This window comes from Mus musculus, chromosome 2 (genome assembly GCF_000001635.26).
Source record: "Mus musculus strain C57BL/6J chromosome 2, GRCm38.p6 C57BL/6J".
Taxonomy (NCBI): domain Eukaryota; kingdom Metazoa; phylum Chordata; class Mammalia; order Rodentia; family Muridae; genus Mus; species Mus musculus.
The window spans coordinates 155,904,663-155,918,811 of NC_000068.7; the positions used below are offsets into that span (position 1 = coordinate 155,904,663).

Genomic DNA, 14,149 nt, shown 5'->3' on the forward strand with positions numbered 1-14,149 from the left:
AATTATCTTTGAAAAGCTTTATCGGTTAATTGAAATTGTGCCACAAAGTGGACTGAAACCTCAACTGCTGGCTCAGAATTTCTTCATTAGAGCCTCCTCCCCACTACGGTGATCAGTGTCTTGGAGGCAAAAAGAGCCACAGACAAGAATTCAGAATTAAGCATGAGCTTCGATAACTGACCACCTCTGCTCCAAAACACCAGGAACAAACTGCATCACCCAGCAGGCATGCGCATGTGATGGGCAAGGGCATCACCAGAGCATCCGTCCCATAAACAACAGCTGCCAAAGAATCTGACTGCTCAGATGCAGCGAGCGCTTGAGATCTCAACATCACAACATCACACGCTCTGGCTCTGGGATCTTAGGGAGGACTGTCCAAGAAGCTGACAGACACAGCATACCATGACCCAACTTGCTCACACATAGTCTTCAAGAAATGGCCTCAGCCTCACTTGAGCCAGGGAGAATGACACTTGCAGATACCCAAGGCTCTTTGTCCTCAGGACTCTTGGAACCAAGTCCTACATCAAAGACCTAAGTGGGCATGGCTACTTTAAAGGTATCATCTTAGGAAGCAATATATAAATCTACCTATTTTATTCCAACCCCCACTAACTTCCTTAGAATCCAAACCACAAGAAAGTCATTCTTATTATTTTGCAAATTTAAAAACAAACAAACAAACAAACAAACAAACAAACAAACATCTTTTGCCTCCAGATGTTACTTTCCAAATCTGTTCTTTGTTCACTAGCCACACTTTGGAATTCCTTTGGTTTAATTTTAAAATGTAAATCTAACAAAAAAAAAAAAAAAAAAGGGAGGGGGCGAGGGCACAGCAAATAAACATGCCATAGGTTGCTTGGTTTGTAGTCCTGGCTAGCCTGGAACTCACGTTGATCAGGCTTACCTTAAGTTTACGGCTATGCTCAAGCCTCTCTCTTCTGAGTACTAAAATTACAAGTAAGCACAACAATGCCTGCTTATGTTACAGGGTTTTGTGACTGTTTTGTTTGGAAACGGGATCTCTCTATTCAGTCCTAGCTGGCCTGAACTCACAGAGACCTGCCTCCCAGGTACCACCATGCCCAGGCTAAGCCATAGATTTTAATAGGTAAATGCCTACTGAAGTCTTAGAAAAACTGAAGGGAGAGTGTGACCAGCAGAAAACTCACTGCCACTTGCACTGAAGGACAAAGCCAGGCCAAACTCACCAAGACGCACGCCATGGTGTGTATACACACACAGTGTCCAGCACTAACAACATCTCACAGAGCACGCTCTTGTCAAAATAAAGCAAAACCCAAATTTTTAAGCCACACTGCAATTTCTAGTTTGTGGTTACATTCATTCACAGGCAGCATGTCACAGCAGGAAAATCCCTGAGGTTTAAGCCAGACAACACAGGTGCAAGGCCTTGGCTAGGCAATCTTGGGCAAGTCACTGAGCCACTTTAAGCCTCAACTGCTTCTAAACACAAAACAAAAATAAACAATAATACAAAAGCACACACTATCCCACAAGATTGTGAAACTGCTAAAGGGACAAACATGAAAGCAAATAAGTGTGAGCTATTAATAGATAATTGTAACTTTCAGAAACTTTTCTTCAGTTGGTCATCACAAGCTATGGACTGAAATATGAGTACTAACTACCTATGTAATAACTGTCTTTTATTTGATTCTATAATATTAATCCAAACTCAAGAATCTTCAGTAGGGAGCTAGACTAAGAGCGCTTGCTGTTCTTGAAGAAGACCCAGGTTTGTTTTCCAGCACCCACATGGCAGCTCACAAATGCCTGTAACTATAGTTCCGGGGTTTCCAATGCTCTCTTCTGGCCTCTGTGGAACACCACCACATGCATGTAGTGCATACACACATGCAGACAAAACATTCATACACAGAAAGTAAAACTGAAAAAAAAAGGAACCTTTAATAACAGGGAATGAAAATAAGCATTCATCTAAAATAATTATAATAAATGTGAATAATTAATTAAATCAAGTATTGAATATCTGATGGTAAACTTTTGTTTTTTCTTTTCTGTGGGTACAGTATGTATGTGTAGTACATGCATATGAATCTTTGAGTGCACCCATGCATGTGATGCAGAGTCTAGAGGAGAGTATCAGATGTCTTCCCTTATGGCTCCACCTTATTCCTTTGAGACAGGAAGAGCTCACCATTTGGCTGACCAGCAAGCTCCCAGATGCACCAGGTGTCATCTCCCTCTCACAATGCAGAGGTACAGGCATGTCTGGTGGCTGTGTCCTTGGATGGCTCAAGGGACTTGAGTGGGGGTAGTGAGGAAATGAAGAAAAGACAAACAGATGGACATTTGGACACAGACAGAAATGCTGGTTCAGGTGGACTAAGGTCTTAGATGGGGAAATCATGACACCCCATAAGCTGAGTGTCTATTACAGAGATTTGAACAGAGATGGGGTTATGGACCCGGCTGAACCAGGAGGCAGAGTTTAAGGTACACAGATGGCCAAGCAGACAAGGTTAGCTAACCTCAGTAGACAGTCTCTGTATTGCAGTCGTCAAGCTGTACCTTCCTGGAGGGCGAACGCTATAGCGGACATTTTCTACCCAAAGCGTCAGCTCTCGAACCCAGACATGGGAGGAAGAGTTGGATATCCCTGAGCCTCATCCAGAGAAGCTTTGCCATTTTTCTGTGGGTCTGAGGCTACAGGACTCTACCGTGGCTGTGCCCAGGTTGATAACACACATTCACTCAGGCAAACTCGGGTCAAATGGCAAAGCAAAATGGCTCAGGAGGTAAGTGTTTGCTGCCAAGCCTGACAAACTGTGTAAGATTCCCCAGAATCCACATGGTGGAGAGAAACACCTTCTTTTTTCTTTTTTTTTTTTTTTTTAAGATTTATTTATTATTATATGTAAGTACACTGTAGCTGTCTTCAGACACACCAGAAGACCAGACAAGGGCATCAGATCTCATTACGGAAGGTTGTGAGCCACCATGTGGGTGGCTGGGATTTGAACTCAGGACCTCTGGAAGAGCAATCAATGCTCTTAACTGCTGAGCCAACTCTCCAGCCCCCGAAAAACAACTTTTATAAGTTGTCCTCTGACTCTGACCTCTACATGGGCCCCATGGCATTTATGCTGATATACATGTACATGTGTGCATTTGTGTGCACACGTACTCATACATACATACACATACACACACTGTGACTTTTTTTAATTAACAATAAAAAAACTGCTTGTTTTCAAAGAAGCAGAAAAACTGTCTTTCCTGATGAACAAGAAAATAGATTTTTTTTTTTTTAAAACTGGTTTGGATCACTACTAGCAGTTGATTATATCAGTAGAGGATTAATTTGATGCTATAAACTGTAATTATTAGCACAGTTAGGAAACCAGTAAAAATATATATAGAATTATAACTCATTATAGTATTTTAAGTCCCTAATATTTATCTGTTGAAGTGGTAAAGTAACCAAAATAGCTTATATTTGAGCTTTTAAACAACCAATATAGTTATCAAGCAATCAAAACTGCATCTAGTGTCCTTCGCTAACTACGGACAGATATTTGTTGCAGAGTAAAGTGCCAGTTGTAAGAACACAGAGCATAGGTGTCTGACTAAAGCAGTGTTTCTCAACCTGTAGGGTCCAGACCCCTCTGGAGTAAACCAATCCTTTCACCCGGGTCACCTAAGGCCATTGGAAAACACAGATATTTATATTATGATTCATAGCAGAAGCAAAATTACAAATAAGAAGTAGCAATAAAAATAATGTTATGGTTGGGGTCACCACAATGTGAGGAACTGTATTAAAGTCACTGTATTAGGACATTAGGAAGGTTGAGAACCACTGCTCTAAAGTCTGTGGACACAGGGATGGCTGACATTTTCCAGTGTTCTTACAAATACCTATTTTAGTTAGCTGTGCTAATAATTACAGGTTACAGCATCAAATTAATCCTATATTGAGATAATCAACTGTTAGCAGTGATCTAAACCAGTAAAATCCCCTGGTAAGCGATGGATCAACTGGATGTAAGTTATAAAGTTATATTACCCTTTGGGGCCAATCGCCCTCAAAGAGAAAGAAGAACCATGAAATTTAATTCAGGATCAACTAAACAATTCAGAACTAGAAACAAAAAGAAAACCTACTGACAAAAAGTCCTCATCAGATGCTAAGAGTGGGAGCAGAGGCACAAGGCTGCAAGCCCAACACTTGGGAGGCAGAGACAATAGGATCAGGAGTTCAAGATCACCCTTAGCTGCACAAGAGACTATACCTAAATAGATAGATAAAATAAGGGCTGGGGAGGTGACAGTGCTAGCCATTCAAACATGACCACCTCAGCCTGGTCCCTAGAACCCAGGCAGAGTGGCCTATGCTTGGGACCCCGGTGATGGGGGAGGCAGGGACAGGAGGCTCGCTGGAGCTCCCCAGTCATTAAGCACTGCTTAGCTGAAAAGCGCCAGGCCAACGAAAGACCCTGTCTGTTGCAGAGGAGGTAGACAGGGAGGTGTCTCTGAGGAGAACACCAAGGTAGTCCTCTGGCTTATATGTGCATGAGTAAATAAATACATTCAACACACACACACACAAAACAAATGCTTATAAACAAACTTCAATCCCACAGCCCCAGAAATCAACAGCGGGTCCATGCCTTCCGGAACAATCGGAGCCACTTACTCAGAAAGAACTCCTCGAAGTCAGTCTTCTCCACGCAGCTCGTGTACATGCGGAGGGCCGCGATCTTGATCTTCTACACCAAAAGAAGGAAGGAAAGCAAACTCAAGCCCTGACAGGGGAGACTCCAGTGTCCCGAGACACTGTCAGACCGCCGCTCTCACCTTCCCTCAACTAAGAGGGCCACAAACCTATTTGCCGACAGTTTATTTTGTTCTTGTTGTTGTTGTTTTTGAGACAAGACCTCACGTAGCCCCTGTTGTCTGAATGGTTTGTAGCCCAACTGGCCTCACACTCTATTTTATCTCCATCTTTAAAAATAAATAAATATTTATGAAAAATATCTATGGATTGTCAAGACTATCGCTGAGATCTAGCATCTGCAGCCTCCCCACAGCGCCTTCTGTGTAACAGGTAATGTGAGAGGCCCAGGGTTGACGAGGGATGACCAGCTAGCTAGAAATTTCCCTTCCCGGTATTTTTATGTTATCTACATTGCCAGCATGTATGTCTGTGAGACTGTGTCTATAACCCCTGGAACTGGAGTTAGAGACAGTTGTCAGCTGCCACGTGGGTGCTGGGAATTGAGCCCAAGTCCTGTGGAAGAGCAGCCAGTGCTGTTAACCACTGAGGCATCCCACCAGCCCCCCGTTATATGTATTATAGTAAATCATGAGATCAATTTTTCATAAGACCTATTAAAAATCAACAATGAGAACAGCCCAGAGGGACAGCTGGCCCATCTGTCCCTTTAAACTTATCTAGATGCTATTATCCTGCCACCAAGCAAGCATCTAAAAACTTCCACCTCACTGTTCTGACTAGCAAAGAACTAGGCTGAAGGAGTACCTTGGTCTTATCTACCACATAAATCTGATAGATGATAGAGGGATGTATTCTGAAGAAATTCTCAAAATATCATATGAATTTCACAGGCCAGAAACTTTAAAACAAATCTATGAGCCACAGAAAGAACACAGACCCAAGGGAACGTAAAAAATGTTTACCCATTTACTGTATTTCAAAGGTCCAGTGAATCCCATGGCTTCTATTATCTTCGTGAAGGGACCGACCTTCTCTTCAACAGGCTGTGGGAAATCTTGGGTAGTAAGAAGCTACTTAAACAAAGAGAAAGAAATCAAAATTAGTTACAGAAAATTTTCTAAGCAGAATGCTTTGATCTGTTTGCTCTAAGGACATATTTACTGCATAGGTTTCTTCTCTTCTGCCTGAGCTCTTGGTTTCTTTGTAATGATTTGGGTGCTTTGCTTGTTGTTTGTTTGCTCTGAGCATTCTGTTCTGTTTTACTTCAGTCAAGCCCAGGGCTTCACACTCTAGGCAAGTGTGCTTTCACAGAGTCCGACTCAGAGCCCTCACGTAAGTGTGCAAACACATCTAAATGCTATCTAACAGATATCCTCCATGTTACATACAGAGTGAGACATACCCACCTCAACAACCGCGTGCCTGTGATCCCATGATTAGGAAAGAATAGACTTGCGGCATCATGAAAAAGAGAGAGACGGCTCAGTGGCTAACAGCGCTGGCTGCTCAGCCAGAGGACCTGGGTTCAATTCCCAGCACCCCCATAGCAGCTGACGCCTGTCTCTCACTCTAGATCCAGGGGATCAGATGCCTTCTTCTGGCCTCACAGGGCTCCAGGCTCACACATGGTGCACAGGACATACATGCAGGTAAAACAGTCACTACTGTTTTATATAAGGGCAATGAGAGTGAGGAAGGGGAACGTAAGGAAAGGCAAAGCTGTGGGGAGAAGGGTGAGAGTGGAAAGGACTGGGAGAGAGGAAGGAAGAGAAGAAGGGGAAGAGGAAGGAGGGAGTAGGGAAAAACATACCAGAGAACCAGTCCTCTGCAAAGAAAGGTGCATTATCACCCATAAGAAAGGCAACAAGGTGACATACGGCTATATTTTTATAAGATTTATTTTATGTATATGAGTACACTGTAGCTGTCAGACACACCAGAAGGGGGCATCGGATCCCATTACAGATGGTTGTGAGCCACCATGTGGTTGCTGGAAATTGAACTCAGGACCTTCAGAAGAGCAGTCAGTGCTCGTACCTGCATCTCTTCAGCCCACAAATGCCTCTGCATCCCAAGTACTGGGATTAAAGGTGTGTGCCACCAACTGCCCAGCCCACATATGACTATTTTTAATTTGTACAAAATCCATTAAAAAAAAATTGTTTCCTTCTAAAATATTTTCTTGGCAAGAGTCTACAGTGGGAAAACCTCAGGCTATCTGCTCAGGAGACAGAGGTGCACATATTCAGTTAGTTTGACTCCTACCATCCGCTCTAACCTTGGCTAAGTCCCCGAGCTGACCGACCACATTCACTTACCGCAGTCTACAGCAGAGAACAGACTCACCTTACTTGTGTTGTGGTATTTCCTATTCTGCGCTGTGTCCGCTCCAACAGTCTGTTCTGATCCCAAACACACTCGAGACTGATTCTTCTGGAGCCACTGGAGGATGAGCAAGCAGACGTAGGCAACACTGAGAACTGCTTAGTGAGGTTGACCCAATTGGAGCTGCTCTGTCCGGTTCTACCCAGCCTTGCTTAGCCCAGCTTCCCATGAGGGATCATCCAAAGGACCCATGACCGGCACCCAGAACAGCATCTGGTATGTACCAGGTGCTCAGGTGTTGATGGCTCGCACCTAAAATCTCTGGAAGACTGAGGCAGGAGGATTGCTGTGAGTTCAGTACCATCCCAGAGCATAGTGTGAGACTGACCCAAAGAACAAAATAAAACCAGAAAATTAATTACTTCTTGAAGAAATAAAAGGATTCAGCCCTAAAAATACAGACTGAACCTGAGTCAAACGAGAGGACTAAGATTGTAATAGGCAAGAGAACTCTGCCAACGGTCAGGTCTCTCTGAGTTCCAGGTCAGCCTTGTCTACTGTGAACTCCAGGACGGCCAGAACTACACAGAGAAACAAACCCTGTCTCAAAAACAAAGCAAAACAAAACAAACAAACAATCTTGGGGCTGGAGAGATGGCTCAGCTGTTAAGAGAACTGGCTGACTGATTGATCTTCCAGAGGACCCAGGTTCAATTCCCAGCATCCAAGGTAGCTGACAAGTATCTGTAACTCCAGTTCCAGAAGATCTGACACCCTCATATGCAACATACATCAAGATAAAATACCAATAACAGTAAACTAAAATGAATTTAAAAATAAAATAAAACCAAAAAAAGAAAAATCCTGCTTCTGCCACCTAAAGGCGCATTGGCCATTAACTGCATGCTGCACCTCTGCTACAGTGAGGCCCGGATGGGAAAGAGACAGAGAGTGCATCTCCCAAAACAGGTACTCAATAATAAAGGAAGTGGCAGCCGCCACCAGGTCACACCTGCCTTGCTTTCAGTCACACTGCCTTTGACACCACTGTGGGACTACACAGCCAACTGTGGTCATGTGTCAGGGCTGCACTAAATGCCTTACAGATTCCTTACCCACCTTACAATTCTACTTGGTTAGTATTGCTATAACCAAGAATACAGTTTGGAAAATCAGTTTCTATATGTAAGCTCTACAACAGTGAAAACAGAAATACCCACTAAGAGACAGTAAATTAAGGTATGATGACTCACAAAAACAGGTAATCAAGAATTGAACCCAGGGCACTGTACTTGTAGGGCAACCATTCTACCCCTGGATTCAATTTTCAAAATCTGACTTTATTTTTTACTCTATTTAACTTTATTTTTTACTTCTTTATTTTTAGAAAGGGTCTCATGTGAACCAGGCTAGCCTCAAACTCACTCTGTAGCTGAGGCTGGCCTCTTTGTGCCTCAGCTTCCCAAGTGCTGAGATTACAGTATGTTGTTGTTGGGGACAGGGTCTCACTGTGTTGTCCTGGCCTTGAACTCACAGAGCTCTGCCCGCTCCTGCCTGCCTCCCGAGTGAGCGCTGGGATTAGAGACTTAGGCCACCACACCTGGCTATGGTGCTATTTTTAATATGGCTTTAGGTTCATAGCCAAACTGAGCAGAAAGCACAGGGTTCCCACATACATTCTCCTCCTTTCCCCACACAATCACTCATCCTGTCAGCATTGCAGCCCCGGGAATGAGCCTACTTTGACTATCACTGTCCACTCAAAGTCCATAGTTTATACTAACAGTTAATATGAAAAAAAAGTAACCTTTTTATTTTTTAATTTTAAAAATATAAGTAAAATTACAAACAAAATCATGAATGCATGTGGGTAAATCTAAGAAGTAACACGGGAATGGAAGGGTTCTTTGGCTACAGTGGAACTGTGGGTAGCAGACTAGGAATAAAAGGCAGTAGAGCACTTTGCCTAACATGGGCAAGGCCTTGGGTTTGATCCCCTGAACCACAAAAGAGAGAGCGGGGAGAGGGGAGGGAAATGGAAGAAAGAGTTACGGGTAAGCTTGGGAATTCAGGGTCCAAATTCCCAGTAACACTTTAACTGCCTTTACAATTAAAGGGGCCAGGGGTGGGAGCTGGGCATGGTGGCACATGTCTTTAATCCCAGCACTCAGGATGCAGAGGGGCAGAAGTTTGAGGCCAGCCTGGTCTAGATACATAGAAAGTTTCAGACAGGACACTGTCTCAAGGAAAAAAAAAAGATGGGAGGGAGGGTTAATCCTTCAATTCTGGTTTATTCCAAAAAGAGAAGGAATAAATAAAATTAACAATGATTTTCCTGTTTCATCTTAATAAAGGAAAAATAAGTTTCTCATTGTGGAATAGTACTATTTGAATTTCTTTCCAAACAAGGATATTAAAAGATTAGTCAGACTTATGCTTTAATTCTCAAGTACCAAGCAGGCTTTGTGAAATACAGACTAAACACAGACCCCTCCCATGACATCACATACATCAGTGAAATGGCCCATCTAGGACGCAGAGCACTTAAATTGCCTCAGAGGACGGGGTGGGTGCAGCCTGAGTTGGGCTTCTCCCTAGTCAGTGTCAGGTGAGGCATCTTTCCTCGGCCCCACAGCTCCACAGTGGTCAATGGACTCCTTCTCTCTACTTCACTCAACTGCTGAAAATGTGGGACGTGCCAGGACAACGCCTTCCACTGCCCTGGTCACCCACACATACACACTACCTCCTGGACCACCCTTCCTGCCTATGCCTCCTTCAAAAAGGACCTTGGAACACCTCACGTTTTTTAATCTTTCAAAATAATTGGAACATTACTTTTTCAAAGAGGCCTTCTTTCTCCCTCTCTTCTTTGGGTTGGTTTCTTGTTGATTCGGGGCTTTTTGTTCTGTTTTCTTTATGAGGCAGGGTCTCACGTAGCCTAGGCTATCTCTGAACTCACTGTGGAGCTCATTCATCTTCATTCTCCAGCTTCCACACACCAACCACTGAATGACAGGCACGGCCTGCAGGGCCCAGCTTTGTGTGGAGCTGGGGATCCCAGGGAGGACTTGGAACATGCCGGGTAAGCACCAACAGGGCTTTCCCCAGTCCTCAAGGGGCCTCCCTAACCACTTTATCAAAAAGCAGGAAGCATTATTCTCTACAGAGCAGTAGGCTGCCCACTTCCTCCATGGCGCTCAGGGCACTTGATGGCAAGAACTGCCTCTCTCATCAGAATCAAGTCCAACTCAAGGCACATGGGTGGCACATAAATCTTTGTGGATGAAACAAATCCTACCATTTGCAAATTATTTATTTGACTACCGACCTCCGCCATCTTTGAACACATATACACCGTAGATACAGGTGTCATGTTCAAGGTATGCTAGCCCTCAGACAGGTTTTGGGATAGAAATGAATCTCTGTCCTCAGACAGCTCATAGTCTTACAAAGAAAGGAGGGGGGAAAAAAGAAAAAAATGAATTTAGCATAGAGACATAGAACCAAGTATCACCCTGAAATTGTCACTGGACAAAAAGAAGTAAGGAATGTCAGGAAGAGTGGGGAGCACCCCGAACAGACACTCCTGCTGTGAGCACAAAGTGCAAACATCTTTGGTAAGATCAATGCCCGGCATGCCAGGCTCGGGAATGCTACATTCTCTCCTCAACAGAAGTGTAAGCATGCACTCACAGCAGAAACAATCCACACAGACGTCAGCAGAGGACCTTAATGCATCATGGTATAGCCATCTATAAAATGCTATGCAGCCAACTCCCCAGGACCAGAAAGTGCATACTACGTGAGAATGAATCAACCATCACTACAAAGAACACACTTACTGCATCTCTCACAGCAGACAAACAGGAGATGCAGAGCAGATGTCTAAAGGCAAATGAATGTATGGAATACAAAGTTCTGCTAGCCGTGGAGTAGGGAGTGGGTAACGGGGAATCAAAGAAGCTCTTGCAATCTTGGGGATGTGTTGCGGGTTTTTTTTTTGTTTTGTGACAAGAGTCTCATGTAGCCCAGGCTAGCCTCAAATGCACTGCATAGCTGAGGATAACCCACTGACCCCCTGCTTCTACTTCTCAAGTGCTAGGACTACTGACATGTGGTTTATATGCTGCTGTGGACTGAGAGCCCAGAGTTTCATAAACGGTAGGAAAACATCCTACAGGTGACTTAGCCTCAATTCATGTCCTCCTCTATCCTACAGGTGACTTAGCCTCAGTTCATGTCCTCCGCTAGATCTGGATGCTGCATATGTTTACTTTGTAGTAAGTTGTTACGCTGTGTACCCGTGATTTGTGCCTTTTCCTACCTTTCTCATGTATCCCAATAAGAACATACAAGACTCGTCGAGGGGGCTGGAGAGATGGCTCAGCAGTTAATAGTACTGTCTGCTCTTCCAGAAATCCTGAGTTCAAGTCCCAGCAACCACATGGTGGCTCACAACCATCTGTAATGGGATCTGACGCCCTCTTCTGGTGTGTCTGAAGACAGCTACAGTGTACTTACATATAATAAATAAATTAATTAAGAAAAAGATTCATTGAGATTTGGGATAGGCAGTATATAAACAACAGAACTCAGACACAGAAAACATTTTCATGAGAAAATGCCTCCTACAAGTGGGCAGAGCAGAAAAGTCAGTATCAGATTAGGAACCAGGATGGAGCGAAAGAAGTCCCAGCTCTCTCCTAAGTGTTCTAAGAACCAAAATCCAAACCAAATCCTGTACGCAAGAGAGATGTCCAAATGATGATATGTAAAATATAATATAAATGTATAGGTCTGTTCCAGACAATTGCAACGATAAACTCTTGCACATGGCTCTAAGCTAAGAAGAATGTAAGATTTTGAAGCTGGGTACAGCTTTAATTCCAGCACTCAGGAGGCAGAAGCAGACAGATCTCAGAGACAGAGACAGGTAGATAGATCTCTGTGAGTTCAAGGATAGCCTGGTCTATAGAGTGAGTTCCAGGACAGTTAGGGCTACATAGTGAGACCCAGATAGATAGATAGATAGATAGATAGATAGATAGATAGATAGATAGATAGATAGATAGATAGATAGATAGATGAATAGAAAGGTTATAAAATTTCACACAACAAAAAAAAAAAGAATGCTCAGCAGGCAGAGGCCCTGGGGCACAAGCCTGATAACCGGAGATCAAGCCAGATCCTTCAAAGTGGCAAGAATGAAAAACAGAAAGCGGAATATGAGTGAACATTTCTAGTTCTTTGAAAGTGATCATATTAAATAATGTCTTGCTGAGGCACACAGATGAAAGGATATTTTGCTAAAGCAAACATGTGGAAGACTGTTTTCCTGAAGCAGACACAGGCATAAGGATGTTTTGAAATACCAAACACGTGAAAGGACACCTGATGAAGGAGTAGAAATCTGACCCCACAGACAGTGGGAGGTGAGCACTGAGCCTTGATTTGGTTTGCTCCACCTCACTATTCTTCGATAAAGACACACATTTGTTTATCTTACATGCTGTTGTTGAGCTCAACTTGTGGTAACACCACCATTGAGAGAAGAAACTCACCCTAGCATTGCTCTTGAGGTTCCTGGGGCAGCTTGCCACTTCTGCAGCCTCACCTCAGGCTAGTGGGCAAGCCTGGTGGTTTCTTCAGGACTAGACTATAGCTGCTGGTTCATGCCTGGTGTCTGCCTATCTAGAGGCCTGGTCTGCAGCTGCTGAATCATGTTTGGTGTTTGCTACAGGACAGAGCTGCTGCCAAAGGAGATCAAGCTCGCCCCTAAAGAACTATTGCTGAGCAGGTCCACTTCCTCCGTATCCTAATAATTTTTTACTGCCTCTGCTGGGTGGTGAGCTGGAGGAGGGTTGAACCCTTATTAAAAGTAGGTTGCAAAAACTCTATGCCTACAGTGAAGTCCTGAGAGCTGTCTTCTGACTTTCCCATGAGTTCTGTGCACATGTACAGCCGCACCCACACACACAGTAAAAGAAATGAAATCCGAAAAACAATCTCACACTTATTTTTCATTTCCAAAAAGGCTGAGGGCTGGGGATGCTTGGCTAGCATACACAAAGCCCTGGACCCCATCCTCAGCGCCACACAAAGCTGCAGTGGTGGTATAAGCCTACAATGACAGGCACACAGCAGTTCAAAGTCATCTGCTCCTACACGGCGAGTTCAAGACCAGCCTGGGAGATATGAGTCAACAATAAATAATAAGTAAATACGTAGAACAATGACAACCAAAAGGTCCTGAAAGTGAAGGGGCCCCGTGCTTGGAATGGGGTACAGTGGGGCAGAGGCAGGCTCAAGCAGGTCTTGAATTCTTGAATGCTGTGGGTACGTGTCTCACAGTTCAGCAAAACTGTGAGCTCCACCAGGGTACCGCCCACTTACACTCCTTTTACTCTCTGCCCCAGTACTCAACACCATTCTGGGCATGGAATCAGTGCTCAATAAAAACTAGGTAGGTTTTTCTTTTTTTTTTTTCCTTCTTCTTCTTCTACTTTGCTCAAAGAGAAGGACAACCTGGAGACGATCCAAAAAAGAACCACAGAATGATCAAAGCAAGGAATAACAGGTCCTAGTGGAAAGGTTAAAATGAGCTGAAGTTGTTTAGTTTGGAGAAAAGGCAACTGGAGAATTAAGGAGTAACTTAGAATAACACTGGGATGGAAGACGGAGAGCTCTCCGCGTCCTGCTTTTTCACTTCAGAGATGAGGAAACTAAAACCAAGGGAGAGGCTGCAATTTGGAGAAGGTAGGTTAGGCAATTTCTGAAAATGTTTCACTTTGTAGTGAGAATAAAATTTACTCAAGCAGCATGAACTTAAGGAGTAATAAAAATAGCAGTTACAAAGCTGGGTGTGGTGGTGCCGCCTCTGGTGCCAGCACTGTGGAGGCAGAGGCAGGCGGAGCTCTGAGTTGACTGAGTCTGCTCTATAAAGTAAGAGAGTCTGTCTCCATAAGTTAATTCTCAGCCAATAAATGTAGGACTGACAGAGGAAGTTGACACTATGCAATACCACTGCAGTGATTCCTAGAGTGAAGAACCATCAGGAGAACCATCATCTCATCTAGCAGTCCCATTCGG

General features: G+C 43.8%; 1 protein-coding gene across 10 annotated transcripts in view; it reads right to left on the minus strand.

The window, feature by feature from the left end:
• Uqcc1 (ubiquinol-cytochrome c reductase complex assembly factor 1) overlaps positions 1–14,149 on the minus strand; it is an 83,425-nt gene that overhangs the window by 57,777 nt on the left and 11,499 nt on the right. For 9 of the 10 annotated variants that reach the window (XR_003953679.1, XR_003953678.1, NM_001355442.1 and 6 more), the window contains exons 3-5: positions 7,079–7,174; positions 5,695–5,802; positions 4,691–4,763 (exon numbers count right to left, since the gene is read on the minus strand). Coding sequence is in view for 8 of the 10 variants with exons in the window: in NM_018888.4 (NP_061376.2) it covers positions 4,691–4,763; positions 5,695–5,802; positions 7,079–7,174 (277 nt within the window). In the remaining 2 variants the exon portion in view is untranslated. Of the gene's footprint in view, positions 1–4,690; positions 4,764–5,694; positions 5,806–7,078; positions 7,175–14,149 lie in introns of all 10 variants that reach the window. The other variant, NM_001355441.1, reaches the window with a different exon arrangement.